The 25,191-nt window shown below is 36.8% G+C and overlaps 3 protein-coding genes across 3 annotated transcripts in view; 2 read left to right on the forward strand and 1 right to left on the reverse strand.

Moving 5' to 3' along the window:
* Window positions 1-997: 997 nt before the first annotated feature.
* LOC133558459 (N-lysine methyltransferase KMT5A-like) lies at window positions 998-7,092 on the forward strand. The gene is made up of 7 exons (XM_061909842.1): window positions 998-1,465; window positions 2,286-2,448; window positions 3,876-4,068; window positions 4,191-4,262; window positions 5,827-5,904; window positions 6,435-6,512; window positions 7,087-7,092. The coding sequence occupies exons 1-7, from the start codon at window positions 1,300-1,302 to the stop codon at window positions 7,090-7,092; spliced, it is 756 nt and encodes a 251-aa protein (XP_061765826.1). The 5' UTR covers window positions 998-1,299.
* Window positions 7,093-7,655: 563 nt separating this feature from the next.
* Window positions 7,656-12,965, forward strand: si:dkey-3k20.1 (uncharacterized). The gene is made up of 9 exons (XM_061907371.1): window positions 7,656-7,730; window positions 9,088-9,165; window positions 9,646-9,711; window positions 9,847-11,836; window positions 11,922-11,981; window positions 12,068-12,196; window positions 12,323-12,394; window positions 12,514-12,585; window positions 12,698-12,965. Exons 4-9 carry the CDS (start codon window positions 10,621-10,623, stop codon window positions 12,910-12,912), a joined length of 1,764 nt encoding a protein of 587 aa, XP_061763355.1. The 5' UTR covers window positions 7,656-7,730; window positions 9,088-9,165; window positions 9,646-9,711; window positions 9,847-10,620; the 3' UTR covers window positions 12,913-12,965.
* Window positions 12,966-22,202: 9,237 nt separating this feature from the next.
* LOC133558460 (zinc finger protein 397-like) overlaps window positions 22,203-25,191 on the reverse strand; it is a 90,028-nt gene continuing 87,039 nt past the window's right edge. Inside the window, exon 4 of the mRNA XM_061909843.1 lies at window positions 22,203-23,179. Within this exon, the coding sequence (XP_061765827.1) occupies window positions 22,203-22,985 (783 nt within the window). The 5' untranslated portion in view covers window positions 22,986-23,179. The remainder of the gene's footprint in view (window positions 23,180-25,191) is intronic.

Genomic DNA, 25,191 nt, shown 5'->3' on the forward strand with positions numbered 1-25,191 from the left:
TACTTTAACAAAATATGAATGTAAGTTCATAAAGTGTGAAAAGAAATACAACAATGCAATATTCAGTGTTGACAGCTTGATTTTTTGTGAACATGTTCCATAAATATTGATGTTAAAGATTTCTTTTTTTGTGAAGAAATTAAGTTGATGAATCCAGATGGATCTCTATTACAATCCCCAAAGAGGGCACTTTAAGTTGATGATTACTTCTAAGTGTAGAAATTTTATTTGTAATTAAATCATTTGTTTATTTTACAACAAGTTTTTAGTGATTTTATATCTTTTTTCCAAATAGTTCAAGAAATGAGCAATATTTTGCACTGTTATACAATTTAATAAATCAGAAACTGATGACATAGTTTCTGTATTTAACTTCTTTATCTCTTTTTTTTCAACCAAAATGTCTTTGCTCTGATTAGGGGGTACTTGAATTAAAAAAATGTTCACAGGGGGTACATCACTGAAAAAAGGTTGCGAACCACTGTTGTATTCAAGATGGTTACTTCCACCACTCTGAAGAGTCATAGTGTCTGATTGGTCCGATTTTCAGTTAGGCGCCGCCTGATTGGCCAATGGACGATGTCAGGTCCTAACAGATGGCTAAATCACAAGCTGACTATTTCTCTCGTGGAAGCTATATAACTGACGCATGACACTCAATATTAAATATATAAACATATATATACATATATATGAAAGTTTTCCAAAAGGACCATTTATAACCAGAATAGAAAACTTCAGACACGATTTTGAGCACTCGGTGAACACCACTTCCGGGACCTGCAGCACCGGAGGAGGACATCTATCTTGGCCACAAACGATCTCTGACAGTCTACTGCACGTGGAGGAGTCAGGTGAGGCTAAAATGGAGTTTAACTTAATTATTTAGACCAATGTTTTTTAACAATTCAACTTACTTCATTATAAACAACAGTTAAATGTTTTTTTGTTATTAATTGTGGTCAGATTTGATTTTATAAAGTTAAATAGAGCATTTCAGGTCTAAGCCAAGTCCAAGGCATTTAAATGTTTTAAATGGTTATCAATTAAGATGAAGGATGATAAGGGTTGCATGGAAGATTATGCCAGTAAACCTTTTCATAATTTTAGATAGACTAGACTAGAGTTGTTCAAATTGTTTCTCAAATACAAATATTTCAGGCTGATAAGCACTGTCTAGTAGGCATGTTACTGTTATAGTAATTGTAATAATTTGTTTGAGAAGCTTCATGACTGCAATAAGCCTAAACTTAACAGTTTTTGAAGGGTTTGGTTCTTTGTTTTATTTCTGTGTCACTGATGTTATTATTTTTATGTGTGGATTTGTTAGGTGTACCAACACATTTTGTAGATATCATGTCCAAAAGAAGAGCGAGACGTAATCCTGAGGCTGAAGCCACTGAGTTTATTTTATCTGGATGTGACAAGTCTTGTTTAAAGGCCCAGTGGATCAATGATTGGAAAGGTATGTCTTGTAATGTACCCTATTATTGTTAATTTGGATAATTTTCTTACTGTCTAATAGAGGTTGAACTATATGTCTTTAATTAGCAGTGTTTGGAATAACAGCGGTATATGATAACTAATGCAGTTACTGGTAAAAGTAACGAGTAAACTAATTACTTTCATGTACGTTACAATGCCGTTATGATGCATTTCATGTAATATGGCATGCTACTGTTGATGTGATTGTATGTCAACAAGACAGCTTCAGAAGCACAGCACGTTTAGTGCAGGTAATATCTTTTTACTAATGAAAGCAACACCCAGAACTAATTACGAAAATGAACTTGATATCAAATAGAAAGAGGCAACATCTCCCTGCAGACAACAAACACATACATACTACTAGTAACTACAAAGGAACAAATCATTGATTAATGTGACAAGTTGAAGTAAATAACACACCGTTTTTAGACAAAAAGCTATTGAGGCACATTCTATCTCTTAATTGACCAGAGGTAGCACAACCCAGTGAAAACATTCAACAGAACTACCTTGACTGGCACTGCTTAGCTAACAAACTATTCTGCTCTGTCTGGGCGCTGACGCCCCACGTCACTTGGTAACAGACACAGCCTTTTCAAGGCACACACACTCACACACTCTGCTCTCATGAAATATTTAAATATTTTTTTTTAAGTAACACAATTACTTGCCTAGTAATTATTTACATTCTGTTAGTAATGAAATGACTTTTTGGTCAAGTAACGACTAACTATAATTATTTATTTTTTTGAATAAATGTTCCAAACACTGTTAATTAGTAAACTCTGCATTATCAGGACGTGGTGTATTTGCTTGTGCATCAATTGAAAAAGGATCCTTTGTGGTCGAGTACCGAGGGGAGTTAATCTCGAGACGTGAGCGAGACAAGAGACAAACAACGTACACGGAAAAGCAAAATGCTTTCCTGTTTGATTTTAAATGGAACGATGACATTTGGTGGTAAGTAAAATTAGGTGTTCTTTAAAGGCCTACTGAAAGCCACTACTAGCGACCACGCAGTCTGATAGTTTATATATCAATGATGAAATATTAACATTGCAACACATGCCAATACGGCCGCTTTAGTTTACTAAATTGCAATTTTAAATTTCCCGGGAGTTTCTTGTTGAAAACGTCGCGGAATGATGACTTGGTCGCGTGACGTCACGGACTGTAAGGAAATATTAGCGCTGCACACACACACAGCTAAACGTCGTCTGCTTTAACGGCAAAATTACACAGTATTTTGGAGAACTGTGTTGCTGAATCTTTTGCAACATGTTCAATTAATAATGGAGAAGTCAAAGTAGAACGATGGAGTTGGGAAGCTTTAGCCTTTAGCCACACAAACACACGGTGATTCCTTGTTTGAAATTCCCGGAGGTGAAACTTTATTATGGATCAGAGCGGTCAAGCGAACATGGATCCCGCCCGACCAAATGTTAGCAGTTTTCGGTGAGAAAGTTGTGGTAAAAAGTCGCCACTCACCGGAGATCAGGTGAGTTTGTGCCGTCCGTACAGCTGCCGTCGACTTCCATCAGACACTGGCGTCAACACACCCGTGGACACACACTTCCGACTATCACCTACTATTACACTCACTAAAACACTATCAACACAATAGAAAGATAAGGGATTTCCCAGAATTATCCTAGTAAATGTTTCTAAAAACATTTGAATCAGTCCCAATTTTTTTTTTTTTTTTATTAATTTTTTCTAGCCCTTCGCTATCAATATCCTCAAACACGAATCTTTCATCCTCGCTCAAATTAATGGGGAAATTGTTGTTTTCTCGGTCCGAATAGCTCTTTTTGTTGGAGGCTCCCATTAAAAACAATGTGAGGATGTGTGGAGCCATCAACATGTGACGTCATCGTCTGCGACTTCCATTAAAGACAAGGCTTTTCTATTAGCGAACAAACGTTGCAAACTTTATCGTGGATGTTCTCTACTAAATCCTTTCAGCAAAAATATGGCAATATCGCAAAATGATGAAGTATGACGCATAGAATGGACCTGCTATCCCCGTTTAAATAAGAACATCTCATTTCAGTAGGCCTTTAAAGGCTTCAGCAACACAGATGTCCAAAATACTGTGTAATTATGCGGTTAAAGCAGACGACTTTTAGCTGTGTGTGTGTGCAGCGCTAGTATTTCCTAACAGTCCGTGATGTCATGACGTTTTCAACAGGACACTTCGCGGGAAATTTAAAATTGCAATTTAGTAAACTAAAGCGGCCGTATTGGCATGTGTTGCAATGTTAATATTTCATCAGTGATATATAAACTATCAGACTGCGTGGTTGCTAGTAGTGGCTTTCAGTAGGACTTTAAGTTACTGTGTAATAGTGGCAAAAACTTGAATTCTTGAACTTCTTAAATTTTAGTATTGATGCCTCTGATGAAGATGGGTCTCTTGGTCGCTTGGTTAATGATGCCCACAAGTCCCCAAACTGCACAATGAAAAAAATTACAGTCCAAAGTAGACCTCATCTTTGCTTGTTTGCTATTGAAAACATTCAAGCATTTAGTGAAATAACTTACAACTACGGACAATCTCAATGGCCTAGGAGAACTCAGGTGAGTAAATGACCTAATATAATACAATTCATTATCATGCCATTGACTAACAGCTAATTAAGAGTGCTGTTAACGATGTAATTAATTATTTCTGACAATATATTTTTGGTGCTTTGCTGCAGACACTTGAGGTTCCATCTCAAGATTCTCCAGATTCAGAAATGAGCATCAGGCAGACTTCATCCCTCCAACAGGTTATCAAATGTCTATGTGTCTAAATCCTCTCTAAGGTCATGTCCAAACAAACACAGGTACTTAATAAACGCATACTTATCTCTGCGTTTAGGGCCTCTTGTCCACATGCAAACGCATACTTATGTCCTTAAAAAGGCAGACTTTTGCAAACGCTGGACATGACATGTTTCAAAATTCTCCTTGCACGGCTCAAACTGAGACTTGTACTTCTCTGATGACTTCACTGTTGTGCGCTGTCATTTCCAAACCTGACTTGCTGGCTTTAAACACACAAAAAGATGACTTACTGTACATTTGAACTTAAAGGTGCTTTTATTTTCACTCAACATTGACAAAAAATACGCATCAAAATGGGCTTTGAGACACTCCCGACAGCGACAATGACAGTCATTTTAGATACGATTGCTGTTGGACTTCCAGTTGATGAGACAACTTTGACAGTCAAGACTTTTTGCTTGATATATTAGAAAGGACAGCTCATGAAGTTATCTTATGTGTGTTGGTTCCATTTGTGTAAATGGAGCGGGAGCGACTGTGCACACACCTGTGACGTGTCCGAGCGACTAAAAAAAAACATGAAGTATTCTTAATCCTTGTTAATGTTAAAAAAATATACATTTCATTGCACATGTACTTCTATATTGATCATTAAATGCATTATAATTCCACGAGAGTTTTGCAGCGGCACACGCACGTGCGCTTTAGGTACTTAAACGTGCAAAAAAGGGTTCCTTGGCTTGTGCTGAATTTACAAATAATGTGCACTTCACTGCACATGTCACCATGTTGCTGATTAAAGATGTCATAATTCAAGGTTTCAGCAGCACGGTTATGCATGAACGCTATGAACAAACACACAAAAAAAAGATTCATAATTTTCCCACGGCATAGTATCACCGGTATACTGGTCATATTACCGGTATATCGTATAAGTATATCAAGTAGTATATCAAGTATAGCAGTATGTCAAGTATTATATCATAGTAGTATATTGAAATTAACATAATGACAGACGTACAATGCCATCAGCAGTGGGTGCTTTTCCAGGCTTCTGATTGTGTGTGCATGACAGCAGGTGTATGCAATCGTATGTGGACGTAGACTGTTTTGAAACTACGCTTGTGTGGATGGTGATAGTTTTAATCCCATATATGCGTTTTTGAAACTCAGAGTTTGTGTGGACATGGCCTATATTTGACACACTATATACTTTAGAAGACATCTAATCCATTTAACATCTCACATATAGTTTGTACGACAACATATTCGGCAATGACAACACATGTTAGTCTGTGTGGAGTTTAAAACTTCAGTTTACCAAAACGGGAGATGTTACATTTTAACAACATGAATTCTACATGTGATCACTCGTCATGTCCTCATATTTTTTGAACTAAGAAACACTGTGTTTCATATAAGGTCCTCATATTTGTCTAAGAGCGATAACTCTATAATAATATTTACTTTTATCCGACATAATATGCTCAGAATGTAATCAACAAAGAGTGCTGATAATGTTATGATTAATGAGTTCTGACATTATATTTTTGTGTTTTGTTGCAGACACCAACTGTTGATGTTCCATTTCAACATTCTCCTCGTACAGATGTGAGCGATGAACTGACTTCATCCCTCAAACAGGTTATTACATTTCTATTTAACTATATCCGCTCTGAATTTGACTCAACCTATACTTTGGGAGACATTTAATCCATTTAACCTCTCACAGATCAGTTTATACAACAACATTTTTGTAAGGGTACATCCATGTTAGTCAGTGTGGAGTTTAAAACTCAGGTTTACCAAAACAGGAGATGTTTCAGGTCAGCAACATTAATTCTACATGTGATCACTCGTCCTTGTCCTATTGTATGAATTAAGAAAGACTTAAGTTTGTTTCACATAAGGCCCTCATATTTTCTGAACCAGATTGGTATGTGTTACAATATTAATGTCAAAGCTTTCAAATGAGCGGTTCAATCCAGGTCCTCATATTTTCTGGACCACATTTTAGTCTGTGTTACATCCTTAAGTAATTGTCTAAGAGATATAACTCTACAATAATATTTGCTATTTATCTGGCATAATATGCTCAGAATGTTATCAACAAAGAGTGCTGATAATGTTATGATTAATGAGTTCTGATATTGTTTTTTTGTGTTTTGTTGCAGACACCAACTGTTGATGTTCCATTTCAACATTCTCCTCGTACAGATGTGAGCGATGAACCGACTTCATCCCTCAAACAGGTTATTACATTTCTATTTAACTATATCCGCTCTGAATTTGACTCAACCTATACTTTGGGAGACATTTAATCCATTTAACCTCTCACAGATCAGTTTATACAACAACATATTTGTAAGGGTACATCCATGTTAGTCAGTGTGGAGTTTAAAACTCAGGTTTACCAAAACAGGAGATGTTTCAAGTCAGCAACATTAATTCTACATGTGATCACTCGTCATGTCCTCATATTGTTTGAACTAAGAAAGACTTCAGTGTGTTTCACATAAGGTCCTCATTTTTCTGAACCAGATTAGTGTGTGTTACAATATTAATGTCAAAGCTTTCAAATGAGCGGTTCAATCCAGGTCCTCATATTTTCTGGACCACATTTTAGTCTGTGTTACATTCTTAATTAATTGTCTAAGAGCTATAACTCTATAATAATCTTTCCTATTTATCTGGCATAATATGCTCAGAATGTTATCAACAAAGAGTGCTGATAATGTTATGATTAATGAGTTTTGACATTGTTTTTTTGTGTTTTGTTGCAGACACCAACTGTTGATGTTCCATTTCAACATTCTCCTCGTACAGATGTGAGCGATGAACCGACTTCATCCCTCCAACAGGTTATTACATTTCTATTTAACTATATCTGCTCTAAATTTGACACAACCTATACTTTGGGAGACATTTAATCCATTTAACCTCTCACAGATCAGTTTATACAACAACATTTTTGTAAGGGTACATCCATGTTAGTCAGTGTGGAGTTTAAAACTCAGGTTTACCAAAACAGGAGATGTTTCAAGTCAGCAACATTAATTCTACATGTGATCACTCGTCATGTCCTCATATTGTTTGAACTAAGAAAGACTTCAGTGTGTTTCACATAAGGTCCTCATTTTTCTGAACCAGATTAGTGTGTGTTACAATATTAATGTCAAAGCTTTCAAATGAGCGGTTCAATCCAGGTCCTCATATTTTCTGGACCACATTTTAGTCTGTGTTACATTCTTAATTAATTGTCTAAGAGCTATAACTCTATAATAATCTTTCCTATTTATCTGGCATAATATGCTCAGAATGTTATCAACAAAGAGTGCTGATAATGTTATGATTAATGAGTTTTGACATTGTTTTTTTGTGTTTTGTTGCAGACACCAACTGTTGATGTTCCATTTCAACATTCTCCTCGTACAGATGTGAGCGATGAACCGACTTCATCCCTCCAACAGGTTATTACATTTCTATTTAACTATATCTGCTCTAAATTTGACACAACCTATACTTTGGGAGACATTTAATCCATTTAACCTCTCACAGATCAGTTTATACAACAACATTTTTGTAAGGGTACATCCATGTTAGTCAGTGTGGAGTTTAAAACTTAGGTTTACCAAAACAGGAGATGTTTCAAGTCAGCAACATTAATTCTACATGTAATCACTCGTCATGTCCTCATATTGTTTGAACTAAGAAAGACTTCAGTGTGTTTCACATAAGGTCCTCATTTTTCTGAACCAGATTAGTGTGTGTTACAATATTAATGTCAAAGCTTTCAAATGAGCGGTTCAATCCAGGTCCTCATATTTTCTGGACCACATTTTAGTCTGTGTTACATTCTTAATTAATTGTCTAAGAGCTATAACTCTATAATAATCTTTCCTATTTATCTGGCATAATATGCTCAGAATGTTATCAACAAAGAGTGCTGATAATGTTATGATTAATGAGTTCTGACATTGTTTTTTTGTGTTTTGTTGCAGACACCAACTGTTGATGTTCCATCTCAACATTCTCCTGATTCAGATGTGAGCGATGAACGGACTTCATCCCTCCAACAGGTTATTACATTTCTATTTAACTATATCTGCTCTAAATTTGACACAACCTATACTTTGGGAGACATTTAATCCATTTAACCTCTCACAGATCAGTTTATACCACAACATTTTTGTAAGGGTACATCCATGTTTGTCAGTGTGGAGTTTAAAACTCAGGTTTACCAAAACGGGAGATGTTTCAAGTCAACAACATTAATTCCACATATGATCACTCGTCATGTCCTCATATTGTTTGAACTAAGAAAGACTTCAGTGTGTTTCACATAAGGTCCTCGTATTTTCTGAACCAGATTAGTGTGTGTTACAATATTAATGGCAAAGCTTTCAAATGAGTGGTTGAATCCAGATCCTTATATTTTTTGGGCCACATTTTAGTGTATGTTACATTCTTAATTAATTGTCTAAGAGCTAAAACTCTAATAATCTTTCCTATTTATCTGGCATAATATGCTCAGAATGTTATAGACAAAGAGTGCGAGGTCTAAGGTCCTAATATTTTTTAACTACATTAGTGTGTGCTACAATGTTAATGTCAAATCTTTAAAATTAGTGTTTCCTTCAAAAGTGCGCATATTGTCTGAACCTTTTTCAGTGTCTTTTGAATTATTCCTTTGTTGTCTAAGAGCTAAAATATTTCTATAATTTTAACTATAAATATTTCAGTATATGCTCAGTATTTAATCAACAAAAATGCTTATAATGCTATAATTAGGTAGTTCTGACAAAACATATTTGTATTTTGTTGCAGACACCAACTGTTGATGTTCTATCGCAACATTCTCCAGATTCAGAAGTGAGCGATAAAAAGACTTCATCCCTCCAACAGGTTATTACATATCTTACTTTTCTATATCCTCTCTAAAATTTCTACTACGTATTCTTTGGAAGACATTTAATTTATTAAACCTCTCACAGATCGGTTTATATGACCACATTTTTGTAGAGGTACATTTATGTTAGTCAGTGTGGAGTTTAAACCTATGTTTGCCAAAACAGGAGCTGTTACGAGTCAGGAACATGAATTCTACATGATATGAACACTCTTCATATTTTCTGAACCACATTTTAATGTGACTTCTAAGTGACTTCTTCTGGGGCCTATAATACATTATATTACTTTAATTAGTTTTCTTATGAAACCCGTACTTTCAAGATGTGTGCCACTTTCAGTTAAATTAAGGGGGAACCTGGTTGTGCAGTAATGAATGTCAAAAGTAGTAAGGAAACTTATTTCCATCTGATTAAAAATGTTACTGAGAAAAAATGTTATATGTGAATTTTATCTCATTTTTTAATCGCTTCCTAGGTTCATCATCTGTCAGTTAATGATGGGGTAATTCCTGATGGAGACTCTTCCAGCTTTAGTGACGAGGTAACATGTAGGACAAAACTATTAAGAATTGCAAATATTTTCTCATAGTTTTTTAACAACCTGTCCGTATAAATAGTGTTTAGCTGAAAATGTTGGCCTTGAAATGTAGTTAAAAGTTATTTCATTTTCCATCAGATACCGGATCTTGAATACTCAGACAATACCGATTGTGACGATAAAACCTATGTTCCAGACTCAAGAGGCAGTTCTTCAGATTCAAGTGTTTGCAGCAGTGATCTAGGAGTCACACCAGGTCTCTACCAAAATATTTTAAAGGACACCATCAAATCATTTGGTTTAGTCAAAACAGAGAGTGAAATCACCATTTCAAGCAAACCTGGAAGTTTCAGTTCATCATTAGCAAGCAGTGGTCCTAGTGCTTTTGAAACAGTTTGTTGCGCTGATTCTTCAAAGACCACTTCAAAAAATATCAGCTCCATAAAAGTTTTACCATTTCTCAAAACAGACAAGCAAAGCAAGTACAACAAGAAACAATACTGTCTGTATTGTAATAAGTCTCTCTCTAAATTGGCAAGGCACCTCCAAGTGGCACACAGGGACCAACCTGATGTTGCAAGGGCTTTTAGTCATGGTAAAAAATCTACCAAAAGAAGGGAGTTATTACAGAGTTTGAAGAAGAGGGGAAACTTTCAACATAACGCTTCTGTGGCAAGCACAGGATCCGGAGAGTTAGTCGCTTGTCGAAGACCCACTGCAGCTAAACCTCCTGATCAGTATGGTCACTGCAAGTATTGTCAAGGACTGTATGCAAAAGAATGCCTCTGGAGACATGTGCCAAGGTGCCCTCAGAAGTCTTTTGAGGCAGGGTCTCATGGGCAAAGGCAAAACCAGCTGGACTTACCAAAACCTGTTGAAATCCATGATGCTGTTTGGAAAATTGCCTGTGAAATGAACCAGGATGACATTTCTCTGGTTGTAAAAAGTGAAGGAGATATTCTTCGCCTTGGTGAATCGCTGTACAATGCCAGGAAACCACATGAGAGAAGGAATGATTATATCCGCCAAAAGATGAGAGAAATTGCAAGACTTTTATTAATGGCAAGGGCTACAACATCTTTGAGGACCACAGAAGATCTCGTTATGCCCAAGAACTTTCTCATTGTGATAGAAGCAGTTAGAGCTGTTGCTGGTTATGATGTAGAAAGCAACACTTATAAAACACCATCATTGGCTCTAAAACTCGGGCACAGTTTGGCTAAAGTTGCAGGCATTGTGCAATGCAATTCCATAATTGCAAATCGTTCTGATGTTGCAGAGTCAGCCAAGCAATTTGCTATTCTGTATGAAAAAAAGTGGGCGGAGTCCATTTCTGCTGCTGCGCTGGGCACACTTAACCAACGCAAATGGAATAAACCACAAGTTCTCCCGTTTACAGAAGACGTGTCACGGCTGCACAAGTTTCTTGGCTTCAAAATTGCTAAATGCATGAAGGCTCTGGAGGAAAACCCCAACAGAACAAACTTTGGATGTCTTGCCAAAGTGACATTGACGCAGGTAGTGCTTTTCAACAGAAAAAGACAGGGAGAAGTTTCCAAAATGGAGTTGCAGTCTTTCACATCCCGAAATCGCACACAGTTGAATCCCGACATTATGATGTGCCTTTCTGAGTTTGAGAAAAAACTTGCGAAGCACTTCGACAGAGTAGAGATACGTGGCAAACGATCTAGAATGGTGCCGGTGCTCCTTACACCGGAAATGATTGCTGCTATGGATCTCCTGCACAAAAGCAGAAAGGAATGTGGCGTTCACTCAGAGAATATATACCTATTCGCAAGGCCAGGTGTCCGCTCCTCATACAGAGGTTCGGACTGCCTACGCAAGTATGCACATGAGTGTGGTGCAATGAACCCAGAGGCACTTACATCCACAAAATTACGGAAACAAGTTGCTACTCTGTCAACATTGTTAAATCTCAAAGACAATGAAATGGACCAACTAGCGTCCTTTCTTGGACACGACATCCGTGTACACAGGGAGTTTTACAGGCTTCCAGAGAGTACCCTGCAACTCGCAAAAGTAAGCAAATTGCTAATAGCAATGGAAAAAGGAAAACTATCGGACTTGCAAGGAAGAGGACTCGAGGACATTGAGATAAATCCTGATGGTAACATTTAGAAATACTTCTTATAAATATATAGTGTGTTTATTAACCTTTCATGTAATACATCAGTTTTTTGTAACCCACCCAGAGGAAGTTGCCATGACTGATGATGATTCTGAAGAAGATACAGCTGACCTAAAAGAAAAAGGTACTTGTTTGGCAAGTTATGATAGGGGAATTTGTAATTATATAGTCCTAAAATGTTTCAATCAAAAATGTTCTTACTTTTCAAAGGCACAAGAACTGAGTCCCTTGGGGAACCACCGTGCACACCTAATCAAAACACCTTAAATAACATGGAGGACACTTCTGACTCTGTTGTGCTGGATGGCAAAACCATTAGCAGCACTCCGCCAAGAAATGGTAAAGTATTACAATTCTGCAGTGACGGAAATATTTAAGTGTTAAGTGTGATATAAAGTGTATTCTTTTTACGAAGTGCAATATGTTAAATGTTTACTTTTACAGTTTTCTAATTCTTCCTCTCAGATTCACAGCAGGACACCGCGGTGGAAGTGGGTTTTTCTCAAGCTTCTTCAACGTGCTCCACTCAAAAGCGAGGTAAATAAATTATCCACATTACTAACTATAATATTGTATTCTGTTTTTTACTTTTTTTACAAAGTGCAATATGTTAAATATTGACTTTTGCAGTTTTCTAATCTAATTCTTCCTTTCAGATTCACAGCAGGACAAAGCGCTGAAAGTAGGTATTTCTCAAGCTTCTTCAACACGCTCCACTCAAAAGCGAGGTAAATAATCCACATTACTAACTATAATATTGTATTCTGTTTTGCACCTTGTCACCGTGTTATAGTCATTATTTCTTCAGTAAGACATTGTGTTTTGTCTCCTTTATGACAGCTGCAAAGGTGAGAAGCAAGTGGACAGGTGAAGAAGTGGAAGCAGTTGAACGACACATGTTGCATTTTATAACTGGCAACAAAGTGCCAGGTAAAAAAGATTGTGAAGCCTGCCTCCAGAAAGAACCAGTAGCTCTACAAGACAGAGATTGGTTTGGCATAAAGTACTACATCCATAACAGAGTCATATCAAAAAAAAGAAAAATGTTGAAGTAAAACAAAGAAACATTTTTGTTTTTCCACATGTTCTGTGGTAGTTTGAATATGTTACCAGCAATTAAAAAAGCAAGATAAAAAGCAAGTGTTTTGTATTTATTCCAGATTATTGTTAGCGACAAAATCCACAAAACCAATACAGTTCAATCAATCAATCACAGTTTACTTATATAACCCTAAATCATGAGTGTCTCAAAGGGCTGCACAGGCCACAAGGACATCCTCGGCTCAGATCCCACATGTTCTTACATGTAATTACACCTAATCACAATTACATTTTTACCCATGTTTCTTTTAAACTATTCTTAGTTTTAGATCACATTAGGATTGGATTCATATTTATTTTAAATGACAACACATGAACTAACCAACTCAGGCGGTTTTGTTAAGTCGCTGTGATGTCATTAGCCTGATATGTCACATGAACCTGAAATGTTGTAACACTATGTGACGTCATGGACATCATATGTCACATAAAGCTGAAATGTTAAACACTTTAATGCCATGGACCCTAATATGTCACATGAAAACAAAATCTTTAACGCTCTGTGACGTCATGGTTGTCATATTTCACAAACTTGAAATCTTAAACACTCTGTGACGTCATGGTCGTCATATGTCACATAAACTTGAAATCTTAAACACTCTGTGACGTCATGGTCATCATATGTCACATAAACTTGAAATCTTAAACACTCTGACGTCATGGTCGTCATATGTCACATAAACTTGAAATCTTAAACACTCTGTGACGTCATGGTTGTCATATGTCACATGAACCTGAAATCTTAAACACTCTGTGACGTCATGGTTGTCATATGTCACATGAACCTGAAATCTTAAACACTCTGTGACGTCATGGTCGTCATATGTCACATAAACTTGAAATCTTAAACACTCTGGTCTTCATTTGTCACCTAAACCTGACAAGTCCTCATATGTACCATAAAAATCAGGTTCAGAAAAAAACAAAAGAGTTGCAAAAATCTCAATAGACCACTGTGTGTCTAAAATTCTGGTTCACTAACCGTCTGATTCCCAGGCCTGTAGGACCATTGGAAAGGCATGTCCCCATATGTCACGTTTTTGTCATAAGTCCTCATATGTCACCCAAACACGTATGTGTGTGTGTGTGTGTGTGTGTGTGTGTGTGTGTGTGTTCCCTGCGCAAGGGGCAAGCCTAATTGCCAAACAAATTCCATCCATCCATCCATTTTCTACCGCTTATTCCCTTTCGGGGTCGCGGGGGGGCGCTGGCGCCTATCTCAGCTACAATCGGGCGGAAGGCGGGGTACACCCTGGACAAGTTCCTTGGATTAAAAAGCAATTATTACTGAAACTACTAATGGTAACATAAGCTACCTGGTGATGTTATTGTTACTATTTTTTGGTCTTAAAAATGAAACAAATTGTAAACAACCCTTTTAGATTAATATTTTAAAGTAGTCTGAAATTTAAATGTGCTTCTAATCCCTAGTACCTTTCCTCCAAAACTCTTATGAGAAGAAGATGAACTGTGCTACAGTGTATATATACAGTATCTTGTAAAACAGTGCTTCTTATCAGACAAGTGAAAACAATGTAAATCTGCATAATAGCCAACTTGTTCACTAATAGGATTGGTCGAAAGTGCAATATCAGCTACAAAAAAGAAATTACATGTTCAAATCTCTACACATATACTCGGTACAGTCTGGACTGGTACATGCACCAGTGGTCCATGAATGTCAAGCGATTTTACTCAAAAAGAAATGCTGTGCAAGGAGGTCACATGTACACATGCAAGCAGGCATGCTGTTACGGTGCGCGCTCCTAATTTTAACATTTCATCAACCTAATGTCATCATCAACCAATTATAAAAGCACGTGTCAAAACACCCACATAGCCATCCTACATGGTAAAGTTCCTGCTGTCTCACTGTGCTTTCACACGGCTGCCTAATAAGTATTCAGTAGAGAAGCCAAGCAGAATTAGCACACTGAGTCACAACTTCTTGATTGCTGGTGGCAATTCTCTTTAGTCTTTTGGCACTCTACAATTTGCCGACCATGCTTTAACTTACACACTCAAAAGCAGCAAAGTGGGATGCATCCACTTTCCAAAGTAGAAAAGGCAAAACTTGCCAAATGTTGTTTGTGTAAGGGCCCGCAGGGGGACCTGTTGGCCTTCAATGAAGCTGGAAGAGTCAGTATTCCTCACAATAATGTCTTTTTTTTTACATGCACAGCCTAACATGAACTGAATGAGATAACTGCAATGTGCCTTTGAGAACAGCAAGCATTGTCATTATGCTGCTGAATTTTCACACTCACTAGGGCTAATGGTTGGCTGCTAACTCCAAATTTCCACAAGATGCGTAATAGCGCAAAGGTTTTCAGATGTAATTTCACCTCGTTGACACAAATGGATGAGGACATGCTGATCTTGACGGGTAAAATGGGTGTGTGCAGACAATCGCACACATATTTACATGGATGAGTAATAATTTAGGATACAAGTTTTTGTTTTAGACACAAGCCAACCACAGCTCAATTGTGTAATTTTACTTCAAAATAAAAGCGCTACGCTATACACAGGGGTTACCTCTCTTTAGAGTTTCTCCCTAATGTACGGGCTTCATATTATCCACCACACCTAACAAAAGGAAAGTAATATAATGTATTGTCGCGTCCAGAAGAAAACCAAATCTAACGCTCTTATTAGCTTTTATGGCCAATTTCATGCTAACAACGGGCCCAACTCCATCAAGTATTTTCTCCGTGCACACACATCTGCCCCCTTGCTTCACTCCTATATACACAACACTTGTTCATTCTCCACTGACACGGTGTGTTCACAGACCATGGGAAAAATGACCATCATAACACACTAACATATAACACCAGACATACGCACGGGGTTGTCTGAAGCGGAGGCCGGATGTCCACGCTGTGGACGTACTTTAATATATTCAAGGTATACCCGTGGAAGGCGATCTTTACAATTTAAGATGACACCGGTGGCTTTTAATGAGAGGCAGACTCCTAGCAACGCTAAGCAAGTGTGACGTCAGGCTCTTTGCAACTCTCTTTTGTCACAGATATGGCCCAACAGAATCCAAACAGTCTTTAAGTCACCAATAACACAAAATAGATTCTAGATTTGTATCCAGTCATTTTTATTACAGAAAAAGTGAATACATTTATTGGAGAAATCTCTAAAAAATATATATTTCACAAATTTTTGAAGTCCATCAGGGCCGTCACTAGCTTTTAAGGACAGAGGGGGCTTAGCCCCCAGGAGATGAACAGGATGTGAGCGAACGTAGTGCATAGGTACAAAACTTCCCAAACGACTAAAAAGACTTAGAAATTATTCTTTGTTATTATTAATATTTCAGTCGGTTAAGGAAATTAAATATATATGGAAGTCTGAATAGAAGTGACAAACGTTTACGTACTGTATACCAGTGGTTCTCAACCTTTTTTCAGTGACGTACCCCCTGAGAACATTTTTTTTATTTAAGTACCCCCTAATCAGAGCAAAGCATTTTTGGTTAAAAAAAAGAGATAAAGAAGTAAAATACAGCACTATGTCATTAGTTTCTGATTTATTAAATTGTATAACATTGCAAAATATTGCTCATTTGTAGTGGTCTTGCTTGAACTATTTGGAAAAAAAGATATAAAAATAACTAAAAACGTGTTGAAAAATAAACAAGTGGTCTAATTATAAATAAAGATTTTTACACATAGAAGTAATCATCAATTTAAAGTGCCCTCTTTGGGGATTGTAATAGAGATCCATCTGGTTCATGAACTTAATTCTAAACATTTCTTCACAAAAAAGAAATCTTTAACATCAATATTTATGGAACATGTCCACACAAAATCTAGCTGTCAACACTGAATATTGCACTGTTGCATTTATATTTCACAGTTTATGAACTTACATTCATATTTTGTTGAAGTATTATTCCATCCATCCATCCATCTTCCCTTTGGGAATAAGCGGTAGAATAAGCTACAATCGGGCAGAAGGCAGGGTAGAAGTATTATTCAATAAATATATTTATAAAGGATTTTTGAATTGTTGCTATTTTTAGAATATTTTTGAAAAATCTCACGTACCCTTTGGCATACCTTCAAGTACCCCCAGGGGTACACGTACCCCCATTTGAGAACCACTGCTGTATACCTGTAAGAAAGACTTAGAGTCCGTCTGCTGATCTAAAAAAAAAAGAGCCAAAGCTGTCAAAGAGCTGATAGGACCATCTTCAGAGTGCAATGCTGAAACAAATATTGCAAACAATAAAATGTAACTTCCAGGGCTTGACATTAATGATGTCCCGTCGTCCCGGGTACGGTAAAAAAAAAAAAAGCACGGGATGATGGCTTTTAACCATTTTTTTTATATTTCTCTTTATGTATTTATTCATTTTACATTTTATATTAAATGTCTTGGATTTTCATCCCTCTGAAACTCCTATGAAATGTTTAACAAGCCATCTTATAATAATACAACAGCTATTAATGTAAGATAAGAAATCAATGCAATAAAACAAATATATTTTAATGATGTTTTTTTCATTATTTTAACATTAGGCAAATGTATACTACTTTATATAGATGCTACAAGAAACACAAAACTTAAAAACTAAACTATTTACAATTGCAGACACAAGGTTTTGTGCAGCTTGACCACAGAGTTGAGAAGGGCAAAGATCTTCAATATTTGTATGTGAATATCACAAAGAAATCTTCTGGGGGAGGATGACGCCCCTACAGGTATTTGGTTTACAAACTTTCAGCCCCACCTAAAACAAAATTCACCAGCCACCACTGATTATGATGCATTCTCATTTTAGGCAAAACATAAGACAATACTCTCTTAACAGTATATCTGTAACCAGGAATAAGTCTTCAAGTAACAAAATTCAAATACTAACTTTGTTGGGTAAGACATAGTTTGGATTTATTCTGAATCCAGTGAAACAGATGGTGGTTTTAGCAGATTATATAAAGTCTTTCAGGTGTTTATATATGTTTAAGTATTTGGCAGACACTAATTTTATCTAAAGCAACATACATGAAAAATACATGTAAAACAATCACTGTAAACATGATCGTTTACGGGAAGAATGTAATAGAAAATATCAATACAAAATGTCAAGACAGAATAAACTCTCTGCTGTTGCAGCAACAGAGATACAGTCTATTGGTCCGTAAGATATATAGATATCTACTATATTCATACATTGTTTGGATTTATTCTGAATCCAGTGAAACAGATAGTGGTTTTAGCAGATTATATAAAGTCTTTCAGGTGTTTATATATGTTTAAGTATTTGGCAGACACTAATTTTATCTAAAGCAACATACGTGAAAAATACATATAAAACAATCACTGTAAACATGATCGTTTACGGGAAGAATGTAATAGAAAATATCAATACAAAATGTCAAGACGGAATAAACTCTCTGCTGTTGCAGCAACAGAGATACAGTCTATTGGTCCGTAAGATATATAGATATCTACTATATTCATACATTGTTTACGTAAGATATACACATGTATATGTAACCTAATCATATTGTTTCTTCAACTTAAACATAGCTGACCATTTTTTCCCCCCTTCTCTGGGATTATTATTCCCAGTTTTGATCTTGGTCACTAATAGCATATAAGAATATTCTATTACTGTTAAGCAAACTATGAACACGCCAAAACATGTGTCCTTTATCATAGTTACACGTATGAAAAAAAAGTGCGTGAAAATCAGTGGTATTCAGTGAGATAAAATGCGCTGACAGTTCATTGCTCCTGCCAAAAGAATTGCACTGAGTGGAGCGGATCACCACTCCAAGATGGCGGCCTCTCGTCTCGTCAGCGCCAGTAGGCAGTAGTGCTCCTTACGCTATAAAGCGAGGGGAAACTGAGTGATTAATGACAGGTTATATGATTATTTATTTTAAACTCTTATTCGGGCCATTTTAAAATGAATATTTCGGCATGTATTTGTAAAAAAAGAAAATAAATAAAAATAAAATAAAATATAACGCCAAATTATTTAGGGGGGCTTAAAAATATTTTTAGGGGGGCTTGAGCCCCCTAAAATAGGCCTAGTGACGCTTCTGAAGTCCATCGTACTATAAGCAGCAACAATTTAAAAATAAAACAAAATGATATCATCTAAGAAACATATACATGTTAATACTAGAATTAACAGATTTTTAAAAAATGTATATTCACATTTTTTTTTTGCCTTTTTAAAGAATATATGCATCATAGCAAATCATGCTATGACGTCATATTTGATCACGCCTATCTCAGCTACAATCGGGCGGAAGGCAGGGTACACCCTGGACAAGTCGCCACCTCATCGCAGGGCCAACACAGATAGACAGACAACATTCACACTCACATTCAAACACTAGGGCCAATTTTTAGTGTTGCCAATCAACCTATCCCCAGGTGCATGTCTTTGGAAGTGGGAGGAAGCCGGAGTACCCGGAGGGAACCCACGCATTCACGGGGAGAACATGCAAACTCCACACAGAAAGATTCGGAGCCTGGATTTGAACCCAGGACTGCAGGAACTTCGTACTGTGAGGCAGACGCACTAACCCCTCTGCCACCGTGAAGCCCTCACGCCCCACCACCACAGGTATTTTGGCAATTTTGAGGCAACCCTGACTTTAAAAAAACAAAAATGTCTTACATTACAATCCTGCTTTGTCAGCAATGTTTTGTAACGTTAATCTTTGATAAACACACACAATCTTTGATTGCACTTAAAAGAAATTCTAGTGCATCGGTTTAGAAATATTGTGTAATTTATTTTAAACATGTTCTGGTCGAGTCCTCAATTACAGAATGATTAGCAGGCACAATATTACATTTTATTCATTAATAAAGAAGGTGTCAAGCAACAATATGAATCCACCTCCTTGAAAACTATCTGTCTAGGGTACACTTATTAATGATGAAAAATGATATCTTTCTTCGATTAATTTGGAGTTAAATATAAAAGATGGGATTAATTGTGATTAAATATTTTAATCGTTTGACAGCCCTAATTTGGATACAAAAACACATATATATATACATACATACATGACAAAAAGTTAAAGCGTGTATCTGACATTAAAAATTCAATGTTTCTTGGCGGAGTTTGTGAAAGTGATGTGTTAGAAGTGGTCAGAAAGTTTAAAAACAAAAAATCTGTCGATGGTAACAACGTGGATATGTCACTTGTTAAAGTGATGGATTGTGTTCTGAAGCCGTTTACTTATATAAGTAATACATCTTTATCAACTGGAACTTTTCCTGGCAAAATGAAAATCGCTAAAATTATTCTGATTCATAAAAATGGTGATAAACATATGGTTTCAAATTATAGACCTGTGTCCTTACTACCTCAATTTGCAAAAAACTTGAGAAATCATTTGTAAATAGACTTGATAAATTAATTGACAAACAATAGCTACTAAATGACCATCAGTATGGGTTCAGGAATAATCGATCTACATCCATAGCGGTGATGGACTTTGTAGAAAACGTAGCTGCAGCAATAGAAAAAAAAAAAAGCAACAACACTCCGTTGGAGTAATTATTGACTTATGTAAATCTTTTGACACAATCGATCATTCCTTACTTCTGCAAAAATTGGAAAACTATGGCATAAGAGGTGTTTCACAACATTGGTTAAGTAGTTATTTAAGTAACAGATCTCAATATGTGGAAATTAATAAGACTAAATCACAGTCAAGAAGAGTACTTGTGGGGTTCCACAAGGCTCGGTATTGGGACCTAAGTAATTTATACTTTATTTAAATGATATTTGTCCAGTATCTAATAATTTGAAATGTATTATATTTGCAGGTGATACAAATGTATATTGTTCAGGAGAAGACTTGAAGGAAGTGTAGGATAACATGCATTATTTTTAATATGTCATATTCAGCTAAAAAAATGGTTTGATGTCAAAAAGTTATCATTAAATGATAAGAAAACTAAATGTATGGTGTTAAGTGGTGCGAGAACAAATTGTGAAGCAAAATTAAAATTAAATGAAGTGGAAATTGATAGAGTATATGAAACAAAATTCTTGGGAATAATAATTGATCACAAACCATGTTGGAAACCGCATATTGAATATATAAAAGGAAAAATATCCAAATCTGTTGCTATTCCTTATAAAGTAAGACACATGCCGAATATGAAATGTCTGCATATGTTATATTAATCTCTAATTTTTCTATATTTAACATATTGTGCTGAAGTTTGGGGAAATGTTTTTAAAGCAAAAATATACCCAATAATTAAACTTCAAAAAAGGGTCATTAGAATAATACGTAAAGCGTGCTTCTATGAACTTACCAATCCATTATTTATAAGTCCTAATGTGTTAAAATTTTCAGATATTGTGTTTTTAAAAACATTGGAAATTATGTTTAGAGTAAAGAACAACAGCCTTCCAGCTTGTATTTTTAGGTTATTTAAATTAAGAGGAGAAAACTATAATTTACTGGGATATTGATTTTTGAAATATGTAAAGTAAGAACGAATATAAAAATACAAATGTATTTCAGTTTTAGGAGTTAAATGGTGGAACGAACTTAGTAATGAGTTGTAGTCATGTAGTTCTTTGTTAAGGTTTAAGAAAACCTTGAAAGGTGAAATAATTGAAAATTATAACATATAGTAACAATTACTTTCATCCGATTGATTTTTTTTAACGTTGATGTTCCAGGCAATCTAATTTTCAGTGACGGAATAGGATAGGCAAATATAAGCTTTAGCTTCAGCCTATTCCTTTTTCGGTGATTCTTTTTCTTTTCTTTTGTGTTTGTACGTGTACGATTGTTAATATGTATAACCTGTACTGTTAAACTGATCACATAAAATGGTTGATTGTTGATTATATGTCCGAAATAAACTTATTTCATTCATTCATAAACTTATTTCTTTCAAGCACGCACGCAATCACTCACTCACATGCATGCATACATATATACATACCTACCTCTACAGAAACGGTACTCTTACTTGAGTACAATTTCTGGCTACTTTGCCCACCTCTGCTAATTTGGTATGCATATACAGTAGACCATAAATGTTCAACCCCTTTGCAACCGAAATTGACTATTACTGTATTATTCAAATTTGATATAAAAAACACACACATGCATTATTTTTAATTTGTCATTTATGCATTTGACTATTAAGCACTCTGTAAGGTAATGTGTCCTATTTTGTAAAACTTGTTTTGAACATAAATTCATCCCACAATAACATTAAAAGTCTTTTATAAGGTAATTATTCCACTTACCGTATGTACATGTGGAGGGGGAGCGGGAATGGCCCAGCCGGGAACCTGCTCGCGGGGTCGTGGCTCCAGGGCTGCCTCCTCTGGTGGTGCGAGTCGTCTACGGGGTGATGGGGTGGGCCTTTCGGCCGGCTTTGTGGTCGCCTCCCGCTGGACCGCCAGATGGTCCTCGGCCAGTGTCACCGCTGCCTCCAGGTCCCGCGGACGGTGGTATCGGACCCACGCTGCGGTTCTTGCTGGGATGGAGTCGATGAATTGCTCTAGCAGGATGAGCTCGAACATCCTCCTGTCTGGTTCTCCGGGTTGGAGCCAGCGGGTCGCCGCATCCCGGAGTTGCTGCGCCAGGATGAACGGGCGGTCTTTAAGTCCCAGCCGCAGGGCCCGGAATCGGCGTCGATGGTCCTCCGGGTTTCTGCCGACCCGATCCAGGCATGCACGGCGCTGGTTGGAAAACTGCAGCCGGGCGGCTGCTGGGAGACTGAGCGCCGCCCGATGCGCCTCCCCCGCCAGGAGCGGCAGCAATATTATGCCCCATTCATCTTCTGGCCACTTACATGACGTTGCTGTGGCCTCGAACACGTCAAGGAATGTTTGGGGATCTTCCGCCTCCGCCATGCGCTGCATCGCGGCTGTCGCCCCGGCTCCCGTTGTCCCTGCTGCCCTGCCCATTAGCACCTGCAGCACTTGGGTTTGCTGTTGGCTCGCCGCTGAAACCTCTGCCAACACTCGACCGAGCGCCTCAAGGGGGGTCGGGGCCGTCATCTCCTTTGTGGTCCTGTCACGTTGGGTGCCACAAACTCTGCTCTCGCCGGGTTCTTTTGGACCACAGACCACGGCCACACGCCCTCGTTTAGGGTTTACAAGGTTTTTATTTTCAATGTTCGATTTGGCTTTTCAGCAAAATGTCTCCTCGCGCTCCTTGCTTCCTCTGTTTCTCTCCCTCATGGTCTTCAACTCTGCTAATAAAGAGACAGGTGATTAGATTACTCGTTCCAGCTGAGAAATCTCCTCACCTGTCATTGCTTCACAGCCGGCTCCTGCGCATGCCCTGCCCACAGGGGATACGTGACCCGCTCCCCCACCACAGTACACTTTGCCTCACTCCTCTCAAGCCATTAGTAAAATAGGTTGCATGTTAGCAAAGTGCAATGAGCAGGTAAAATGCCCTTTAGACTCCCAAATAAAACAAAAGACGAAATAGAAAAAAGTGGAATTTTAAAAAAAGTTTTTGACCTTTGACTGTCCCCGGGTTCTGTGCTAGAAGTCTCCGAGCTGAGGAGGACCAGGCTTCAAACTGGACATATAAAAGATGCTTGAGATGCCTCTCAGCGAGTGTGGCTGGAAATGTGGTGGCTCAAGCGAGCTCATTTCCATTATGTCGTGCTCGCACTACGACAAACGCAATGGAGAATACTAAACACAGGATGGAAAGATGAAGCAACAAAGCTACATTCGCTATTATAATTACATCCCAGGTGACCTGTGGTTAATTTTATTTAATATTCACAGAGCTGCCCTGAAGCACCAGGGAAGATTATTTATGCTCTGACTGCTTTGCCAGGCAACTATGTATGCTGGTTATTTTTATTATTATTACATGTGCGTGTTTTAAAAGTAAATAATATTGTGAGACTAGTAAAATAGCAAAGACAAGCATAGCAAAAGCTCTTTTTTCCCTTATGCATATACTGAAATTAGGAATGTTTAGTAAAACAAATATTCTTGAAGGTTAAATTGAAAAAGAATATATGCCTATATTAGTAGTAGTACTAGTACTAGTAGTGGTGGTTGTACAATAGTTGTGGTGGTTGTACAATAGTTGTGGTGTCAAAATTGTATTTGATTTGTTTGATGTTCGGTTTTGGAATTTTCTTAATCATTTTGAAATTTACATTTCAACATGACTGTGCCTCTTAATGTATCTTTCTCACCCTGAATATAATATAACCAAGTCTTGACTCTTCCCCGAAAATATATCTTTAATCTTAATTGGATTCACCTCGGTATGAATGAGTAGCACAAATTTTACTTGCCGCTATCTTTACTCGCATTTCAACATTTAATGAGTAGTGAAGCACAAAGCAAAAAAAGGTCCTCAAGTGGGTCAGGAGTACTTTTTTTAAGTTTGAAAAATAGGTATTCAGAATGTACTCATGTAATTTAGAAGCTTTTCTTATCTTGGCACTCCACCTTTTCTTTTCTTCTGGGTTAAGTTTTGCAGTGACTATATGTAACATTTTGCTGACGACTTCTGTTTTGTGGTCGTAGCTATAAAAGGTGTGAAGCACACCGTTAATTGAAATTAAACTGCGATTTAGCTGCTGTGCAATCACAATTTGCCCCTTTTCATTAGTGTGCACATTTTATTGGCTCCAACCAAATGTTTACAGACTTTTTGTTGCCTTTAATGAAGTAAGCTCAGAAGAAAATACTATGATACAAGCTGGTCAAAACATTTTTGACCAGCTTGACATTTCACCTGAATGGCTAATTTTAGTATTATTAAGGTGAGGCTTAGAATTAGGGCTGGGTGTGATGTTAAAGATTACATGTTAACTTAAATGTATTACTATAGCGCCAATATTCAGCATGTTTTCTTAAAGCTCTTCACACATACTTCAGGCTTTACTAACATTAAGATATTGTCATTATTGAGATTACAGCATTTGTTCATTGTATTTATGTGTTCTAAGCAAATGGATCGTAGAAAATATAAAATAAAAGTGATGCTAAACAATGATTAAAAACATAATTTGGTACATATGTAATGAAGTTGTACAATTACGCATTTGAATAAAATCTTCAGGAAAAAAAATAAAAAAATAAGAATTCTTTATCCTTAACGTCATATTGCTCAAGATTGTAGCATACCTCAATACTTTAAAAGAACATCTTTAAATATATACTATATGTTAAACTTATATTTTGTTTATTATTATTACATCTCCAAATTTCCACTCTTTGTGTT

The sequence above is a fragment of the Nerophis ophidion genome, linkage group LG08 (assembly GCF_033978795.1).
Source record: "Nerophis ophidion isolate RoL-2023_Sa linkage group LG08, RoL_Noph_v1.0, whole genome shotgun sequence".
Taxonomy (NCBI): Eukaryota; Metazoa; Chordata; class Actinopteri; order Syngnathiformes; family Syngnathidae; genus Nerophis; species Nerophis ophidion.